This window comes from Procambarus clarkii, chromosome 4 (assembly GCF_040958095.1).
Source record: "Procambarus clarkii isolate CNS0578487 chromosome 4, FALCON_Pclarkii_2.0, whole genome shotgun sequence".
In the NCBI taxonomy this organism is placed as follows: Eukaryota; Metazoa; Arthropoda; class Malacostraca; order Decapoda; family Cambaridae; genus Procambarus; species Procambarus clarkii.
Window position 1 is genome coordinate 22528112 of NC_091153.1, and position 18352 is coordinate 22546463.

Here is an 18352-nt window from a genome sequence, read left to right on the forward strand (position 1 = left end):
CACTACAGATACAACCTCTGCCACCACTACAGATACAACCTCTGCCACCACTACAGATTCAACCTCTGCCACCACTACAGATACAACCTCTGCCACCACTACAGATACAACCTCTGCCACCACTACAGATACAACCTCTGCCACCACTACAGATACAACCTCTGCCACCACTACAGATACAACCTCTGCCACCACTACAGATACAACCTCTGCCACCACTACAGATACAACCTCTGCCACCACTACAGATACAACCTCTGCCACCACTACAGATACAACCTCTGCCACCACTACAGATACAACCACACTCGAATACTTCATTTAGTGGAGACATAAAATAAAAAGTAAGAATAAACATATCAAGAAGGTGCATAAAAAATACAAGAATATACATCCTAAGTAAAAAAAATAATGAGAAAATCCTAGCTAAAATATTTCAGTTCAATTTTCACTGGGTCTATTTTTTAAACAAATATTTTTCAGAAGACTAAAATGTCTTTTAAAAGTATCTGAAGATGTAGCACCGGGAAACACGATTTGCAGGCAGGAATGAGGGTCGTAACAATGCTTCCCGATTCATCAGCCTCCGGATGCTGCTCCTTCAGGCGCCACCACAACGCTGTTAACCGGGGTCAGAGCCAAGAGCCTACTAGGTGCACTATACCGCTTACTCGGCAGCCCCCGTCACGTCAGGGTCAGCCCACGCCGAGCATCTACTGGCCAGCGTTTTGGGAGTCCTGGCGAGACCATTGGGGCGGCAATTTTCACTCCCAAACTACAGACCCGCGCTGCTCTTCCAGCGACGTCCTTCTGCCCACATCCATCGACGGAGTCTTCGGTCTGTACTATCACGCTGCCTCACACACGGCCACAGGATGGTGTGTCTGCCGGCAAGTGGCAGCCAATGAAGGCAACCGGGCTGGTCTTGACACAGCGTCCTTGCGTGTAGTGCTCCCAACAGCAAGCACCAGACTAAGTACCAAGTGTGAGCATCTTCTTGGGCCCCGCTAGTGACCAATGACCATCACTAGGGGCCGGGCGCCAACCGTCACAGGCTGGTCGTATACGGGGGCCCATGCATCTTCTTTCTTCCTTCTTCTTTCTTCTCTCTTCTTTCTTCTTCCTTCTCTTCTTTCTTCTTCCTTCTTTCTCGTTCATCCAGTGGGGTTGTCGACAGGACAACCTGGGGGTCCAATGGGGGTCACCTGGAGTTGGTAACTGGCAACATGGGGTCCACTGGGGTCGTCTTAATAATGACAGACAACCAGAGTCCACCGTAGTCAGCTTGGGGTCCACTGGGATTATGACAGACAACATGGGGTCCACTGGGGTCCGTTGTTGATGGACCGATGGTAATAGACCGGACTGGGGTCGTTGTTCTTCCGCAACCAGTGGGGTCGTCGACAGGACAACTTGGGAACCGCTGGGGTCCTGATGATGGTGGGACATCGTCATCTGGGGTCCAATTTTGGGTACCCCGGTGATATTGGGGTCTACTGAGAACAGCCTGAGAGGCGGAACCTCCATGAGTGCAGACAGGGGTCGTACTTGAGGCGTGACTGAAGGTGTCACTCTTGAAGCCTCTGTGTAGGGAACGACCCGAGGTTCGTCCCGGGGTCCGTCTGGACCTGTAGTGCCCCACCCCTGGTCCACAGCTGGTCGGTGGACGTCTGCATGAGGGATGACCTTGAGAGAGAGTACTGCTCCGCCCTGGTGGTCGCGGAGGTTGTTGGTAGTCAACACTCTCGTCCTCCCCTGGGAGTCTTCACACATAACTCCTCCACGCCATCCTGAGAAAGGAGTGTAAGAGCCACAGTATGCTGTCCAGGACCAGGTGTCAATAGTTAAATGTGCTAAAACGAACATAGTCTTCCCCAAGCCAAGTATAGTCGAGCACTGGACTGACTGATCTTTAAATCCTAACATAATGAAAATTAACTCCACAAAACCTACACCTCTAACTTTTAACTTCTCCTTGCCACCCCCTCCCCATCCTGACCCCTTCCAAGTCCTATACAGTCGTATTAGCTTGGCGCTTTTCCCTGATAATTCCCTCCCTCTGCCACCACCATAGGAACAACCACCACTGCCACCACCATAGGAACAACCACCACTGCCACCACCATAGGAACAACCACCACTGCCACCACCACAGGAACAACCACCACTGCCACCACCATAGGAACAACCACCACTGCCACCACCATAGGAACAACCACCACTGCCACCACCACCACAGGAACAACCACCACTGCCACCACCACAGGAACAACCACCACTGCCACCACCACCACAGGAACAACCACCACTGCCACCACCACCACAGGAACAACCACCACTGCCACCACCACAGGAACAACCACCACTGCCACCACCACCACAGGAACAACCACCACTGCCACCACCACCACAGGAACAACCACCACTGCCACCACCACCACAGGAACAACCACCACTGCCACCACCACCACAGCAACAACCACCACCACCACAGGAACAACCACCACTGCCACCACCACCACAGGAACAACCACCACTGCCACCACCATAGGAACAACCACCACTGCCACCACCATAGGAACAACCACCACTGCCACCACCACAGGAACAACCACCACTGCCACCACCACAGGAACAACCACCACTGCCACCACCATAGGAACAACCACCACTGCCACCACCAGAGGAACAACCACCACTGCCACCACCACAGGAACAACCACCACTGCCACCACCACCATAGGAACAACCACCACTGCCACCACCACAGGAACAACCACCACTGCCACCACCATAGGAACAACCACCACTGCCACCACCACAGGAACAACCACCACTGCCACCACCATAGGAACAACCACCACTGCCACCACCACTGCCACCACCACAGGAACAACCACCACTGCCACCACCACCACAGGAACAACCACCACTGCCACCACCACAGGAACAACCACCACTGCCACCACCATAGGAACAACCACCACTGCCACCACCACAGGAACAACCACCACTGCCACCACCACCACAGGAACAACCACCACTGCCACCACCACAGGAACAACCACCACTGCCACCACCACAGGAACAACCACCACCACTGCCACCACCACCACAGGAACAGCCACCACTGCCACCACCACTGCCACCACCACCACAGGAACAACCACCACTGCCACCATCACCACAGGAACAACCACCACAGGAACAACCACCACTGCCACCACCACAGGAACAACCACCACTGCCACCACCATAGGAACAACCACCACTGCCACCACCACAGGAACAACCACCACTGCCACCACCATAGGAACAACCACCACTGCCACCACCACAGGAACAACCACCACTGCCACCACCACCACAGGAACAACCACCACTGCCACCACCACAGGAACAACCACCACTGCCACCACCACCACAGGAACAACCACCACTGCCACCACCACAGGAACAACCACCACTGCCACCACCACAGGAACAACCACCACTGCCACCACCATAGGAACAACCACCACTGCCACCACCACAGGAACAACCACCACTGCCACCACCATAGGAACAACCACCACTGCCACCACCACAGGAACAACCACCACTGCCACCACCATAGGAACAACCACCACTGCCACCACCACAGGAACAACCACCACTGCCACCACCACCACAGGAACAACCACCACTGCCACCATCACCACAGGAACAACCACCACTGCCACCACCACCACAGGAACAACCACCACTGCCACCATCACCACAGGAACAACCACCACAGGAACAACCACCACTGCCACCACCACAGGAACAACCACCACTGCCACCACCATAGGAACAACCACCACTGCCACCACCACAGGAACAACCACCACTGCCACCACCATAGGAACAACCACCACTGCCACCACCACAGGAACAACCACCACTGCCACCACCACCACAGGAACAACCACCACTGCCACCACCACAGGAACAACCACCACTGCCACCACCACCACAGGAACAACCACCACTGCCACCACCACAGGAACAACCACCACTGCCACCACCACAGGAACAACCACCACTGCCACCACCATAGGAACAACCACCACTGCCACCACCACAGGAACAACCACCACTGCCACCACCATAGGAACAACCACCACTGCCACCACCACAGGAACAACCACCACTGCCACCACCATAGGAACAACCACCACTGCCACCACCACAGGAACAACCACCACTGCCACCACCATAGGAACAACCACCACTGCCACCACCACAGGAACAACCACCACTGCCACCACCATAGGAACAACCACCACTGCCACCACCACCTTAAGAACAACCACCACTGCCACCACCACCTTAGGAACAACCACCACTGCCACCACCACCTTAAGAACAACCACCACTGCCACCACCACCTTAGGAACAACCACCACTGCCACCACCACCATTGCACAACTGTGACCATATTATGACAAAGATTACACAGACTTCGTAATGGGTTTGAAACCAATTGATCACGACTGACATTTATAAACCTCTATTATTAGGCACCCCGGGAAGAGCAATGGTATATTGCCTCGTGTCTTGGGGCTATATGTATACACTCTCTTTTTGGGGATGCCTTTAGTGGGCTTTTTTATATATATTTCAACTTTCAATTCGTACGTGCATTCTGATTGGAATCTGAGTAAATTGTTGAACCGGTTGTATGCTGTACAAAGTAAAGATTATGTTCGAATTTGTCTATCTCTAGTGACAGTTATATGAGCTGATTGAACAAAAGCGCTTTTGTGTTACGGTGTCAGGGGAAAAATATCTCAACACTTGACATAGAAATCTGTTCACAATTAAATAAATACCTTAGTGGCAGGTATTTATAGTCATATCTATAGACCTCAAGTGGCATTTTGCTAAATTTATTAAGAAAAATTAATTTGTATTTGAGAGGTATTTGTCTTTTGTTAACATTTAACAATGTTTAAATTGTGTTGATTCAACTCTGATAAATCATAAAGTACAAATCTTCCGACACACTTCACTTCCATATCTGAGTTTTGCTCCTATATAATTTTTTTTTTAAGCTTTATGTAACTTATAATTTAAACTAAACTTATACATTTAAACTAACCAATTGACAGGTTTAGGACCAGTAACGCATTACCGTAGTTATATAGCAACAATCTCACCACTTTACATAATATTTGATAAACAATGCAAGTATTTGGGTCATAAATGTGTAAATTTTGCATTTTTATGAAGTATAATTATCGCCTGTTTAAAATTAAGCAACTCATACTTGTTTAATCACATATTAGTTTACACGAAAGTAAAGCAAATAATGAGAGTTTCAACGAAACGCAACATTTACCGACAAGCAAAAAAAAAAAAAAAAGGAAAATAATCTGCGGGAGAGTAAATTTACAACTTTCCACTTGAAGAAGAACAAAAAATAAATCATTTTCGTGCCAAGATGTATAGATCTAACACTTCCGGTCATAGCCAAAATCACGAGTCTCCGAAGAAAACTTCATACAAAATTGTACTAAAATCAATAAACAATTTTGTAAACTAAACAAAAACTAGTTTACTCTTAAGCTTCCAACATTTGCTATACAATTAAATATAGCAATGTGGGGAGGCTTTTAAAATTTTATAATTTATATATAGATTTTAGATAATCGTGGAACAGCTGTTCACAGATAATTATAGATCATAATTATACATCATAGATCATAATCATTGGAGATAATAATCGTTATGAACAAATTTAATAAAATGTATTGTTATGATTAAATCTAAATTTGAAGAATTGTGAAAGTTTTATGTTGTGTGATATTTGTTGGTTCACTCAGAATGTTGGAAGCAGACTTAGGGCTAAACATGATTTTAAGTGGCTTTATTTAATTCGTGGGAGTTCGACGTGCTTTAAACAATTCAGGAATATACACACATATATTTATATTGTGTCTTCACAATTGTTTAACTCTATTTATATGATGCAGGTGAGTGAATGAGTGGGTGAGTGAGTGAGTGAGACTCACACAGAATAAGAGGAATGACAGCGTGAACAAAAAATGATTGTCGTGTGTTTTATTTCGAATTTTTCAAACAATATATATTGTGTAACACTCTGAGAGACGAGAGGAAAATTATCTCCCTTGCCAGTCCTAATACAACCGTACCAAAACCGGCTATCATATGCCGACAGTTATAATACAACGATATTTTATATTGTCCCACCCATCCTTCTTTTTCCACTCACAAAGGGAAAACCAAATCTTCCCAAGGACCACACTCTCGAAAACTGGACATTATTTACACAGGTGTTCCGGGTCAGTTCATCCTCTTCCGCCTCCTCCTGGGTTCAAGTGGAGCCGCACCTCTTCTTCCAAGGATATCCTTCCTCCAGCACCTCCTCACCTTCCTCTCATCCTGCCCCTTCCTCACGATTCTCTCCTCCACCACCTCCATCCATACTTGTGCTCCACTTCGCCCCACCCATCACCGCTCATAGTAGCAATCTTGTTGACTCTCTTTTCGTTTTTCCTGTACTCCTGAAGTGTCTCCTATCTCTCTCTCTCTCTCTCTCTCTCTCTCTCTCTCTCTCTCTCTCTCTCTCTCTTTCTCTCTCTCTCTCTCTTTCTCTCTCTCTCTCTCTCTCTCTCTCTCTCTCTCTCTCTCTCTCTCTCTCTCTCTCTCTCTCTCTCTCTCTCTCTCTCTCTCTCTCTCTCTCTCTCTCCACCTCAGTCACACCACTTAAAGCTGGCCGGGGCTTCGGCCTTGTGAGGCGAGAGAAGCCAGGTCTGAAGGGGAAGACCGCCGGAAAAGAAGAAAAACCGTTGATGATAGAGGGGAAGATGAGCGGTTTACGAGAGCTACGCACGGGAAATTCTTGTCGTTATAATGGGTAATTAAGGGAGGCAAAAATGTGAAGGTGATGGATTGTAAAGTAGAGTGAAGCAAACAGCGCTCAGGGGGTAGACTCTTGGTCCTGAGCTGAGTACCACGGTGAACCGTGTCTCAGAATATTCGGAGGTAAACTCCACATTGAAACTTTAGTTAACTCGTCTGTGTGTCAGAGGTAAGATGCACAACTGTAGATCAATGAAAAGTAGCAGATTCTTTGTTAGACTGAGTGGGGTGGGGCCCATGTGAGTGAAGGAGAGTAAGGGAGAGTACCTGTGAGTGTGGGAGAGTGAGGAAGACTTCATGCGAATGGGTGAAGAATGAGAAGGTGAGTGAGGGAGGTGTTAAGGTGAACCAAGATAGCCAGAAGAGCTTAGAGGAATGAGGAAGAGCATCAGATGAGGTACCATATTGGCATCTAAAGTCAGTTTCTGCTCAGTTATCCTCACACGATGAACGGCTGCTCCTCTCTTCCAGCCTTCACACCAGCTGCCATCGGCTCCTACAAGAAACATGACATTTTTTGCTGTTACTGAACTTTGAAGGAGAAGGCGTTTGAGAAGCCGCCAGCTTCCTGTTATCTTTCCCCAGGGGGGGGGAGAGGGTGAGGGGTTACAGGGTTTGACGTGGGAAAGCTTAGTATATCAAGCAAGTATTCGCATCCTGACAGCTGGGTGCGGCGCCTGACACCTGGGTAGACAGCGCTTCGGATTCGAAGTCCTGTGGTTCCGGGCTCGAACCCCCGTGAAGGCAGAGTCAAATAGGCAAAATGTTTCTTTCACCCCTGATGCCCCTGTTACCTAGCAGTAAATAGGTACCTGGGAGTTAGACAGCTGTTACGGGCTGCTTCCTGGAGGTGTGTAACAAAAAGGAGGCCTGGTCGAGGACCGGGCCCCGGGGACGCTAAGCCCCGAAATCATCTCAAGATAACCTCAAGAAGATCCTGCAGTATGTTTGTCATACGCGGGATGAAAGTTGAGTCTACTATAGCTTGCCCAAACAAACTTCAGGTTAATATCTTAAAACATCCAACATGTAGAAGACTTGTCCGGTCTATACATGCAATTCTTAATGAAATAGATCTTAGGTCTTATGCAGACGAGGAGTCACAATAACGTGGCGGAAATATGTTGACCAGACCACACACTAGAAAGTGAAGGGACGACGACGTTTCGGTCCGTCCTGGACCATTCTCAAGACTATTGTGAATGGTCACAATCGACTTGAGGATATTAACCTGACAGTCAATGTGAGAATGGTCCAGGACGGACCATAACGTCGTCGTCCCTTCACTTTCTAGTGTGTGGTCTGGTCAACATTTTAGTTCTCAATATAACACAATTGGGGCCAGAGTGGGAACGGTTTTGAGCCCTGGACACCAACCGGCGGAGGTTATAATGAAGCAGATCAACTTTACCAATGCAGTGTAAGTGCCTGTCATCGTAGCATCAACAGATTACACAGAAGAATGATGACATCAAAAGCTGTCAATCCATCAGCGGCGGCGAAATAAAAAACAAACACTCATAGAGGGGAAACATTGGACCAAATTTTCTCTCTGAAAATCGTGGCAGGAGTGTGAAGGGGAAAGTGTTGAGGAAGTGAGCCACCTGGACACTAACAGCCTTAGTGAAGCCCTCCAGCAGGGAGTCGTCCAGATGTGTACCACCACCACACACACCACCTTCACACCCCGCACCTCCCGTGCTGGGGTGGCCCTCCACTCCACACTGGTGACACAGGTGCCAGGGTGTTCTCCACCACTCCACACTAGTGACACAGGTGCCTGGGTGTTCTCCACCACTCCACACTGGTGACACAGGTGCCTGGGTGTTCTCCATCACTCCACACTGGTGGCACAGGTGCCAGGGTGTTCCCCCACCACTCCACACTGGTGACACAGGTGCCAGGGTGTTCTCCACCACTCCACACTGGTGACACAGGTGCCAGGGTGTTCTCCACCACTCCACACTGGTGACACAGGTGCCAGGGTGTTCTCCATCACTCCACACTGGTGACACAGGTGCCAGGGTGTTCTCCACCACTCCACACTGGTGACACAGGTGCCAGGGTGTTCTCCACCACTCCACACTGGTGACACAGGTGCCAGGGTGTTCTCCATCACTCCACACTGGTGACACAGGTGCCAGGGTGTTCCCCACCACTCCACACTGGTAGGGAGAACCGGACTAGTGCCAGTAAAAGAAGAACAGTAACCGGTTGTGTTCCATTACGGGACGAGTTGTTTTTACCGTCTGTTTAGAAGCTCGTCTGACGCGTCCCTGTAGTATAATTTGGGGCAATATTTTATGTTGGCCCCCATATATATATATATATATATATATATATATATATATATATATATATATATATATATATATATATATATATATATATATATATATATATATACGTCAATATACGTCATAAAGACTGCTACCAAAATATACAAATATATATATATATATATATATATATATATATATATATATATATATATATATATATATATATATATATATATTTTGGTAGCAGTCTTTCCTGTAGACATATATTATTAAATAAGACCGAAAAAGTAAGATTAATAATTCTAACACGAATTTTCTCAATATTTCTTACGTTTCTTTTCACTGTCGATGGTAATTGAAAAATCAATTCTCCAAAATTCATTTTTATTTCTAGTCTGACGCGACACTTGAACGCGTTTCATAATAGCTTATTACATTTTCAAAGACTTTAGTTTACACACACACAACTATAACCTGCAAACACTAAACAGAGTTTAAACAGCTTTCATTTTATACCTGCATTTGGGTGAGGTGATATGTTACAACAGTTTTGGATGAGGAGAAAACAAACTTTCAACACAAGACAGAACACGAAGCAATGGGTATAATATTGGGTAAGTTAAAGGGAAGAATGGAAGTGACTGCAAAGGGCCTATTGGCCCATATTGGCCCATATTCCACGACCGAGAGACGGCTTCCTGAACCTTGCTGGAATCAACCTCACTGAGGACCAAGTCACTCTCCTAAATCTGGGTATAAACTGTCACGTTATGTCCAGACCAAGTGAGATGACCCGGAAAGTGGAGTTGGAGATCCTGTTGAACGACATATTCGACCTCGAGACACAAAAGAAGGTCAACACCAAGGACATCTTACAAGCAGAACTTATCGCAGAAGGAGGAAAGAATTGAGGCAACTACAGAAGCACCATACTGACCCTCGAGCTCAAAACGGCAGCTAAGAGCCTTCGTGAGAACAAGGAGATAGTCGTCAGTCGCCAATATACGTCATTCTTAAAAAAGACGAATATCTGGCGAAAATGAACCTCATACTCTCTGACCAAACTAAATTCCAAAGGGTAACGAAGAACACTACAGCCGAATTGTAAGCAAAGGTCAACAAATTGATCGAAACTGTGAACGCCAAGAAATCCGGACTCCACCTGCCAAAGATTATTGGGGAATATAAACCTGGATACGCGTATGGAAATGTCAAGACACACTAGCCTGGAAACCCACTTCGGCCAATCATCAGCCAGATACACCCACGTACAGACTGGCGAAGTCTGTTTTCCTTACATTTTTCTTAACTTGAGAAGGAAGTTGAAAAATTTACTTTACAAGTTACTTATGTACAGGTTTATTTGGCCTGACGCTAAAAGTTGCCTTTTGTTAACTCTTGTTAACATTGTCAAAGGCAGAATGGGAATGATTACAGTGTCTCTTGCTGCATGATGACTACCCGAGGATGAGGTGTGGGTGAATGGGATGAGGTGGAGGTTAATGATGAGGTGGAGGTTAATGATGAGGTGGAGGTTAATGATGAGGTGGAGGTGAATGAGATGATGTGGAGGTTAATGATGAGGTGGAGGTGAATGAGATGAGGTGGAGGTGAATGAGATGAGGTGGAGGTAAATTAGATAACTTTATAATTGGCAAGATTTATAATAGGTATTAAATTCTGTATCCATTCTGTCGATTTCCATCGAATACTCGAGTTAATGTACACTTAATCATCTCACCTTTGTGTCACCTCTATTAATCGATATTTTAACTTATGGATCTATGTCTGGTCAGGTGTAATTGTGGTATGTAATCCCAAACTCTTATGTCATCTGTCTGTATTTCCTTGATAATGTGTTGAAACTTGAAGAGGTTTGGAATTTTCTTTTCATTTTCCTAGTGAATACTTACGAATATACGAATATATATACACACACATAACACACATACATACATATATATATATATTTGTTCTTTCTTCGCGCGCCTCTTAAGGTCCTATAAGTTTTCTCAAGATCTTTTTCACATAATATACCGTTTTCTAACGAGGTTGTTAGTGAGCGTTTTATGAAAAAAGTTGGAATTTGGTTTGGGTGGACGTCCTTTCACATGGTTTTGCAGACTTAAGTAAATGTGACGAGAATATTAATTGTTTTTAGGTGGCATTTATTTATTTACTACTTTTTTCATTAAAAATCCTATGGAACTATTAAGTGTTGATGCACTTAATAGAGTTTGGTACTTGCAATGCACTCATTGTAAATTGTTCTTCACAATCAACTTGTAATTATTACTCACAATCGATTTGCAATTAAGGGCATTCAACTGATGAGGGTTTTTAATGCCTCCTCTGCAAGTCAACCAGCCCTCATTTCAAGTCCAGTCCATCCAGCGGTCGACCCCAAAGACGCATTCATCAGTGTTAACATGCAGTTTATTCAGAATAGGAATTTTCTCAAATATTAATTAATATTATTATATATGTGTAGAGTGTGCATATTTAGGCACTGGTTAGGTTAGGTGGTTAGGTTCTGTTGGCGATTATTTGTATTTATAATACGTGGGTGAAGCATTGATAGGGTTGTGGTTCGAACAAATGTCGTCAGCGAAGCACTTATTCCGGAAGTGTTTTGACGCTAACAGTTGTGAGTCGTGTGTAAACAATTTTTCATTCTTAAACAGTGGGTTTGGCGGGTGCATGGAATGGACTTTGGGTCTTTGTTTATGAGGACGGGCTGTGCAAGGTAATTAAGATCATTCGACTTCGGGAGGCTTATTAGGTCCATTTAACTTCTGGAGGGTTATTAAGATCATTCAGCTTCTGGGGGTTATTTAAGCTATTCAACCTCTGGAGGGTTAAGACCATTCAACTTGTGGAGGGTTATGAAGGCCCTTCAACCTCAGGAGGGTTATTAAGGCCACACCAAAAGCTTCCTGACCATCCAGCAAGTACAATTCTAGTGTGCACAGTCTCCAAGACACCTCTCAGTGTATATACACCGAAAAAAATTATTACATATCTGGGTGTATCTACTTCTGCGGTGCCCTCATGAACGCTATGTTGCCATACACCATGTTGCCATACGCCAGGTTGCCATACGCCATGTTGCCATACGCCATGTTGCCATACACCATGTTGCCATACGCCATGTTGCCATACACCATGTTGCCATACGCCATGTTGCCATACACCATGTTGCCATATGCCAGGTTGCCATACGCCATGTTGCCATACACCATGTTGCTATACGCCATGTTGCCATACACCATGTTGCCATACGCCAGGTTGCCATACGCCATGTTGCCATACACCATGTTGCCATACGCCATGTTGCCATACACCATGTTGCCATACACCATGTGTCCATACGCCATGTTGCCATACGCCATGTTGCCATACACCATGTTGCCATACGCCATGTTGCCATACGCCATGTTGCCATACTAGAAAGCATGCATCGGTCTCAGGAGACTATGGAGACGCGCTCTGGTTGTCGGTCTGGAGTGGCCTCTCCAGGGCGCAAAACCAGGGTAGGTTGGTACTGGGGAGAAGCTGTTACCCATGCAGCAGGTCCAGCCATACTATACTCACCATAATAATTATAAGTTGCCGTGTAGTGGTCTGGCTTTGCACTCTATCAGTCTTGATTGACGTTTTCTCTCCATCAGCCTCGATAGATTAAGAGGGTTGCTTGAGTTTGTACGTTTGTTGTCAGACAAAACCATCGCATTTTGTACGGAGTGGCAGATCGAAAAAACGGTCTGATAAAGGGATAGAGGGCGGCTAGGCTAATAGTAGTTTAGGTTAGTGTTACTGGTGTGGGTTTAATACCTAGCCACTGCCTGGATAATGTAATCCACAATCTATTCTATCCTACACGTATCCTTTAATCCAAAAAGGATTTCATGATTGAAAATAGAGTCAATAATGTAGTGAATTTAACTTCTACGTTATCTCAACAGATAACAGTACTTCAACACATGCAGGGAATACTACACAAGTAATAACTTCTGCTAGAACAATAACACGGGCTGATAACAGTATTTCAACACACATAGACCCTGAACAGGTATAATCAACCCCCCCCCCACCCATCCTGCTAGAACAATAACGTGAACTAATACCCCGCCACATTGTTCCCGTGAACAAAACAAACACGCCGGGCGCACCAGCACAATACAAATGGCTCCGCAAGGAAAGAAGAAAGTCAGGAGTCACGCTCAGTACGGAACGCTGCCCTTTTCTTCTTTAATATTTAAGGACAATAATAGGAGGAGAAAACTGGCCAGTTCAGGGCTAACTGCTATTGATGGCCGCTGGAGGGAGAGTATTGTGCTCTGCTTCCTCAAGGAGCAACGCATACTGCCAGCCGTTCCTCATATTAAAGAAATCTTTTACTTGAAAGATTGCGGGAATACAAGTCAAGAGTTTCACCTGGGGAATACATTATTATTATTATTTCGTGTAGTCTCGTAGGGGGGTCTCGTTGCCTGGTGGATAGCGCGCAGGACTCGTAATTCTGTGGCGCGGGTTCGATTCCCGCACGAGGCAGAAACAAATGGACAAAGTTTCTTTCACCCTGAATGCCCCTGTTACCTAGCAGTAAATAGGTACTTGGGAGTTAGTCAGCTGTCACGGGCTGCTTCCTGGGGGTGGAGGCCTGGTTGAGGACCGGGCCGCGGGGACACTAAAGCCCCGAAATCATCTCAAGATAACCTCAAGATAGTTAGAAGGAGACTTAGGGGGGGGGGGTGACGCTACTGTGTGGCCGAGAGGGGTTTGTTGGGGGTTAATAGTGTGATATCTGGGTACTGATAACTCCAGTGTCAGGGGTGATAACTCCAGTGTCAGGGGTGATAACTCCAGTGTCAGGGGTGATAACTTCAGTGTCAGGGGTGATAACTCCAGTGTCAGGGGTGATAACTCCAGTGTCAGGGGTGATAACTTCAGTGTCAGGTGTGATAACTCCAATGTCAGGTTTGATAACTTCAGAGTCAGGTGTGATAACATCAATGTCAACTCCAGTACCTATTGTCATATCACCAGTGTCAGCACCAACCACACCACCAACCACACCACCAACCACATCACCATCAACAACACCAACCACACTAGCAACAACACCACCAACCACAACACTAGCAACCACATCACCATCAACCACACAATCAACCACACCACCAACCACACCACCAACCACACAACCAACCACATCACCAACCACACCGTCAACCACATCACAAACAACAACACCAACCACACTAGCAACAACACCACCAACCACAACACTAGCAACCACATCACCATCAACCACACAATCAACCACACAATCAACCACACCACCAACCACATCACCACCCACATCACCAACCACATCAACAACACCACCAACCACACCAACAATACAACCACACCACCAACCACATCACCATCAACAGCACCACCACCCACACCACCAACCACACTAGCAACCACATCACCAACAACACCACCAACCACACCACCAACAACACTACCTACCACTCCATCAACCACACCACCAACCATACCACCAACCACATCACCAACCACACCACCAACCACACCACCACTGTCGGAAAACCCGACACCGTTTAATAATATTACATGCAATCGGCAGATAATATTTCTGCTGTGTTGTATAAACAAGTTACCCATAGAAAGTGTAGCTTGTATTGGAGTTTTCCGTCAATAGAAAACGGGATATCATTTCCACATAGTACGATAAATTCATAAATTCACCAGCTATTATGTTGGGAATTATTCTTAAATACATTAGTCTTTGGACTTTTTACATCATAAAACCATCTCATCTGAATTAACTTAATTTTCAGTATCAATATAAAGTAAATGTGACCCTTCTATCAGTTACTGATATCTACAAAGTAAGCCAGTAGCATCAGTGGTGAGGAAGTGGGCAGCCATTGTTGTAAAGACCAGAGTCGTTGGAGCGAGTACAGCTCCTATAAATTCTCTTGGACGAAGTGTTATGGAGACCAAAGTTCTGCCATCATCAAAACGCTGTCAACAACCACAAGGGAAGTGTTTTTCTGAAACCCGTTTATCTAATCATTTTTGGCCATTAATGTTAGGTAGATATTGGGCGAACAGGTGAGAACACAAATAATCGACCCAATAAAGGTAATTAAGCCTTGGTCCTTATCTTATCTATTATACAGTGTTTTCTCTGATATAGCTGTCATATATTAGGATTCCGGCTTTACAGCTAGCGCCCTTTGACAGGAACAAGAAGAGGAAGCAAGACTTGATACATCAGTTACTGGGTGATGGAAGCTAGCCTCAAACGAGGATAATTTGGTGTCTACATCCTAGTTATATCTGGTGGACTAAGGCTGCTGTACAATAAGATAAGGAACCTCCTCAATGTATACCAATATATGTAGTTTAATACTGTAGTTTGATTGGCTGCATATATATAAATTTAATATAAACCCCCTCTAATGTGTAAGGATCGATTTGTGAGATTATTGCAGAAATACAGTCCACTTAACATCATACAAATTGTTATCGAAATATATAAATTAACGTAAATATAAATTCTATATAAAATCATGTAAATTAAATATAAATCTCACAGGTCGGTTCCCACAACCACCCACACCGACCACATCAGCAACAACACCACCACCCACACCACCACCCACACCGCCAACCACATCACCAACACACCACCAACCACACTACCAACAACACTACCTACCACACTACCAACAACACTACCTACCACACCACCAACCACACCACCAACCACATCACCAACCACATCACCAACCACATCACACCCTGTACCACTGCCTGTCATGTTAACCTATGGTATTAACCAACCCTTACTCCTAATTAGACCACTATTAATATCTCTCCGTAACTGCAGAATAAAACAGAGATGGCAGCGGGTGGTTGAGAGATGGCAGCGGGTGGTTGAGAGATGGCAGCTCGTGGCAGCATCTTTCACTCTCCCATGCCAGGATTTATCAAGCATTCACGCTACCACTTACGAAGCCTCTGCATCTTTCAGTATACATGGCAGCTTTGTTTACATACATTAAATAGTCTACGAACTTTGGAACAAAACAAATTCAAGGTTGTTGTTTATTGAAACAACTTCATAAGTGTTTCGGATCTCATATATAGTTGAATAACTGTAAACAAAGTCGTTGAAAGATGCACAGGCTTCGTAATTGGTTGCGTCAATTGTTTATGAATCGAGGCTCTGGTGTTTGCTGAGTTACAACAATTTTTATTAAGAGGTGAAGTATCTTCGTTCGCAGATTTATGGCTTCGAGAATACGTGGTTTCCGACTGATAATGATAGTAATAATTAGTAATATAAATATATATATATATATATATATATATATATATATATATATATATATATATATATATATATATATATATATATATATATATATATATATTATTAAATATGACCGAAAAAGTAAGATTAATAATTCTAACACGAATTTTCTCAATCTTTCTTACATTTCTTTTCACTGTTGGAGGTAAATCAAAAATCAATTCTCCAAAATTCATTTTTATTTCTAGTCTGACGCGACACGAGCGCGTTTCGTAAAACTTATTACATTTTCAAAGACTTTAGTTCACAAATACACAACTGAATAGAACTTACGCATCTCCGATTTTATATCTACATTTGAGTGAGGTGGAAGGGGTGATGTGGCATTAACACAAGACAGAACAAGATGTGGCATTAATAGGGTATTAATTTCATCAACACAAGACAGAACAAGAGTATTAAAAGGGTATTAATTTCATCAACACAAGACAACACGAAACAATGGATATTGAATAGAAGTGTTTGTAGAAAGCCTATTGGTCCATATTTCTTGATGCTTCTATATTGGAGCGGAGTCTTGAGGTGGGTAGAATATAGTTGATATACCACAACTATATTCTATCACGTGTTTATTTTCGTGATACACACACACATATATATATATATATATATATATATATATATATATATATATATATATATATATATATATATATATATATATATATATATATATCGTGACGGTTAACGTTGTTAATCGTGCAGTATCTGTAATGCCAGTCACAAAATATTATAAAAAATGAAAAAAATAAACTGCAAAAGGTGTATTCACAGTGTGGTAAACTGTAGGATAAAGCAGAGGGAAAAAACATTTAAAAAATACTTTACTTTGATAAAAATATGAATTTAAACAAATTAATTACAAAAAATATCCAGACACCATTACCTACCACTACCCCTTTTGTTATTCAGTTCATTAAAGACGATATTTCGATGCTCGTGAGATACGCTGTTCAATAGCATCTGATCCCCCGTTTTGGGACCCTGTTGGAAGATTTAATTTAAATTCGGAAAAAGTTTTTTTTATATACATTTAAATAATTTTTACATTCGTATTTCATTATTTTTGTACACACGCATTTGCGTTAATAATTATTAAGTTCATGAGGTGAATGTGGAATTTTCCTGAGGTGAGTGACAGGTTCTGGGGAGACACTTGGAGACCTGAGGACAGTGTCCCCAAGGATACACTCACTGATACTTCACAAAGTGTCACCTGAGGAGACACTTGGGGACCTGAGGAGAGTGCCAGGCATCATGGAGACACTTGGGGACCTGAGGAGAGTGCCAGGCATCATGGAGACACTTGGGGACCTGAGGAGAGTGTCAGGCATCATGGAGACATTTGGGGACCTGAGGAGAGTGCCAGGCATCATGGAGACACTTGGGGACCTGAGGAGAGTGCCAGGCATCATGGAGACACTTGGGGACCTGAGGAGAGTGCCAGGCATCATGGAGACACTTGGGGACCTGAGGAGAGTGCCAGGCATCATGGAGACACTTGGGGACCTGAGGAGAGTGCCAGGCATCATGGAGACACTTGGGGACCTGAGGAGAGTGCCAGGCATCGTGGAGACACTTGGGGACCTGAGGAGAGTGCCAGGCATCATGGAGACACTTGGGGACCTGAGGAGAGTGCCAGGCATCATGGAGACACTTGGGGACCTGAGGAGAGTGCCAGGCATCATGGAGACACTTGGGGACCTGAGGAGAGTGCCAGGCATCATGGAGACACTTGGAGACCTGAGGAGAGTGCCAGGCA

At 44.8% G+C, this 18352-nt stretch overlaps 1 protein-coding gene across 1 annotated transcript; it reads right to left on the bottom strand.

The window, feature by feature from the left end:
* Nucleotides 1-12223: 12223 nt before the first annotated feature.
* Nucleotides 12224-12628, bottom strand: LOC138370805 (uncharacterized PPE family protein PPE62-like). The gene has a single exon (XM_069335411.1). The coding sequence runs from the start codon at nucleotides 12626-12628 to the stop codon at nucleotides 12224-12226; it is 405 nt and encodes a 134-aa protein (XP_069191512.1).
* Between the last annotated feature and the right edge of the window lie 5724 nt (nucleotides 12629-18352).

What these genes read in the sequence shown, in the direction of transcription:
- LOC138370805 (XM_069335411.1), bottom strand. Translation starts at nt 12,628, where the DNA reads ATGGCGTATGGCAACATGGCGTATGGCAACATGGTGTATGGCAACATG.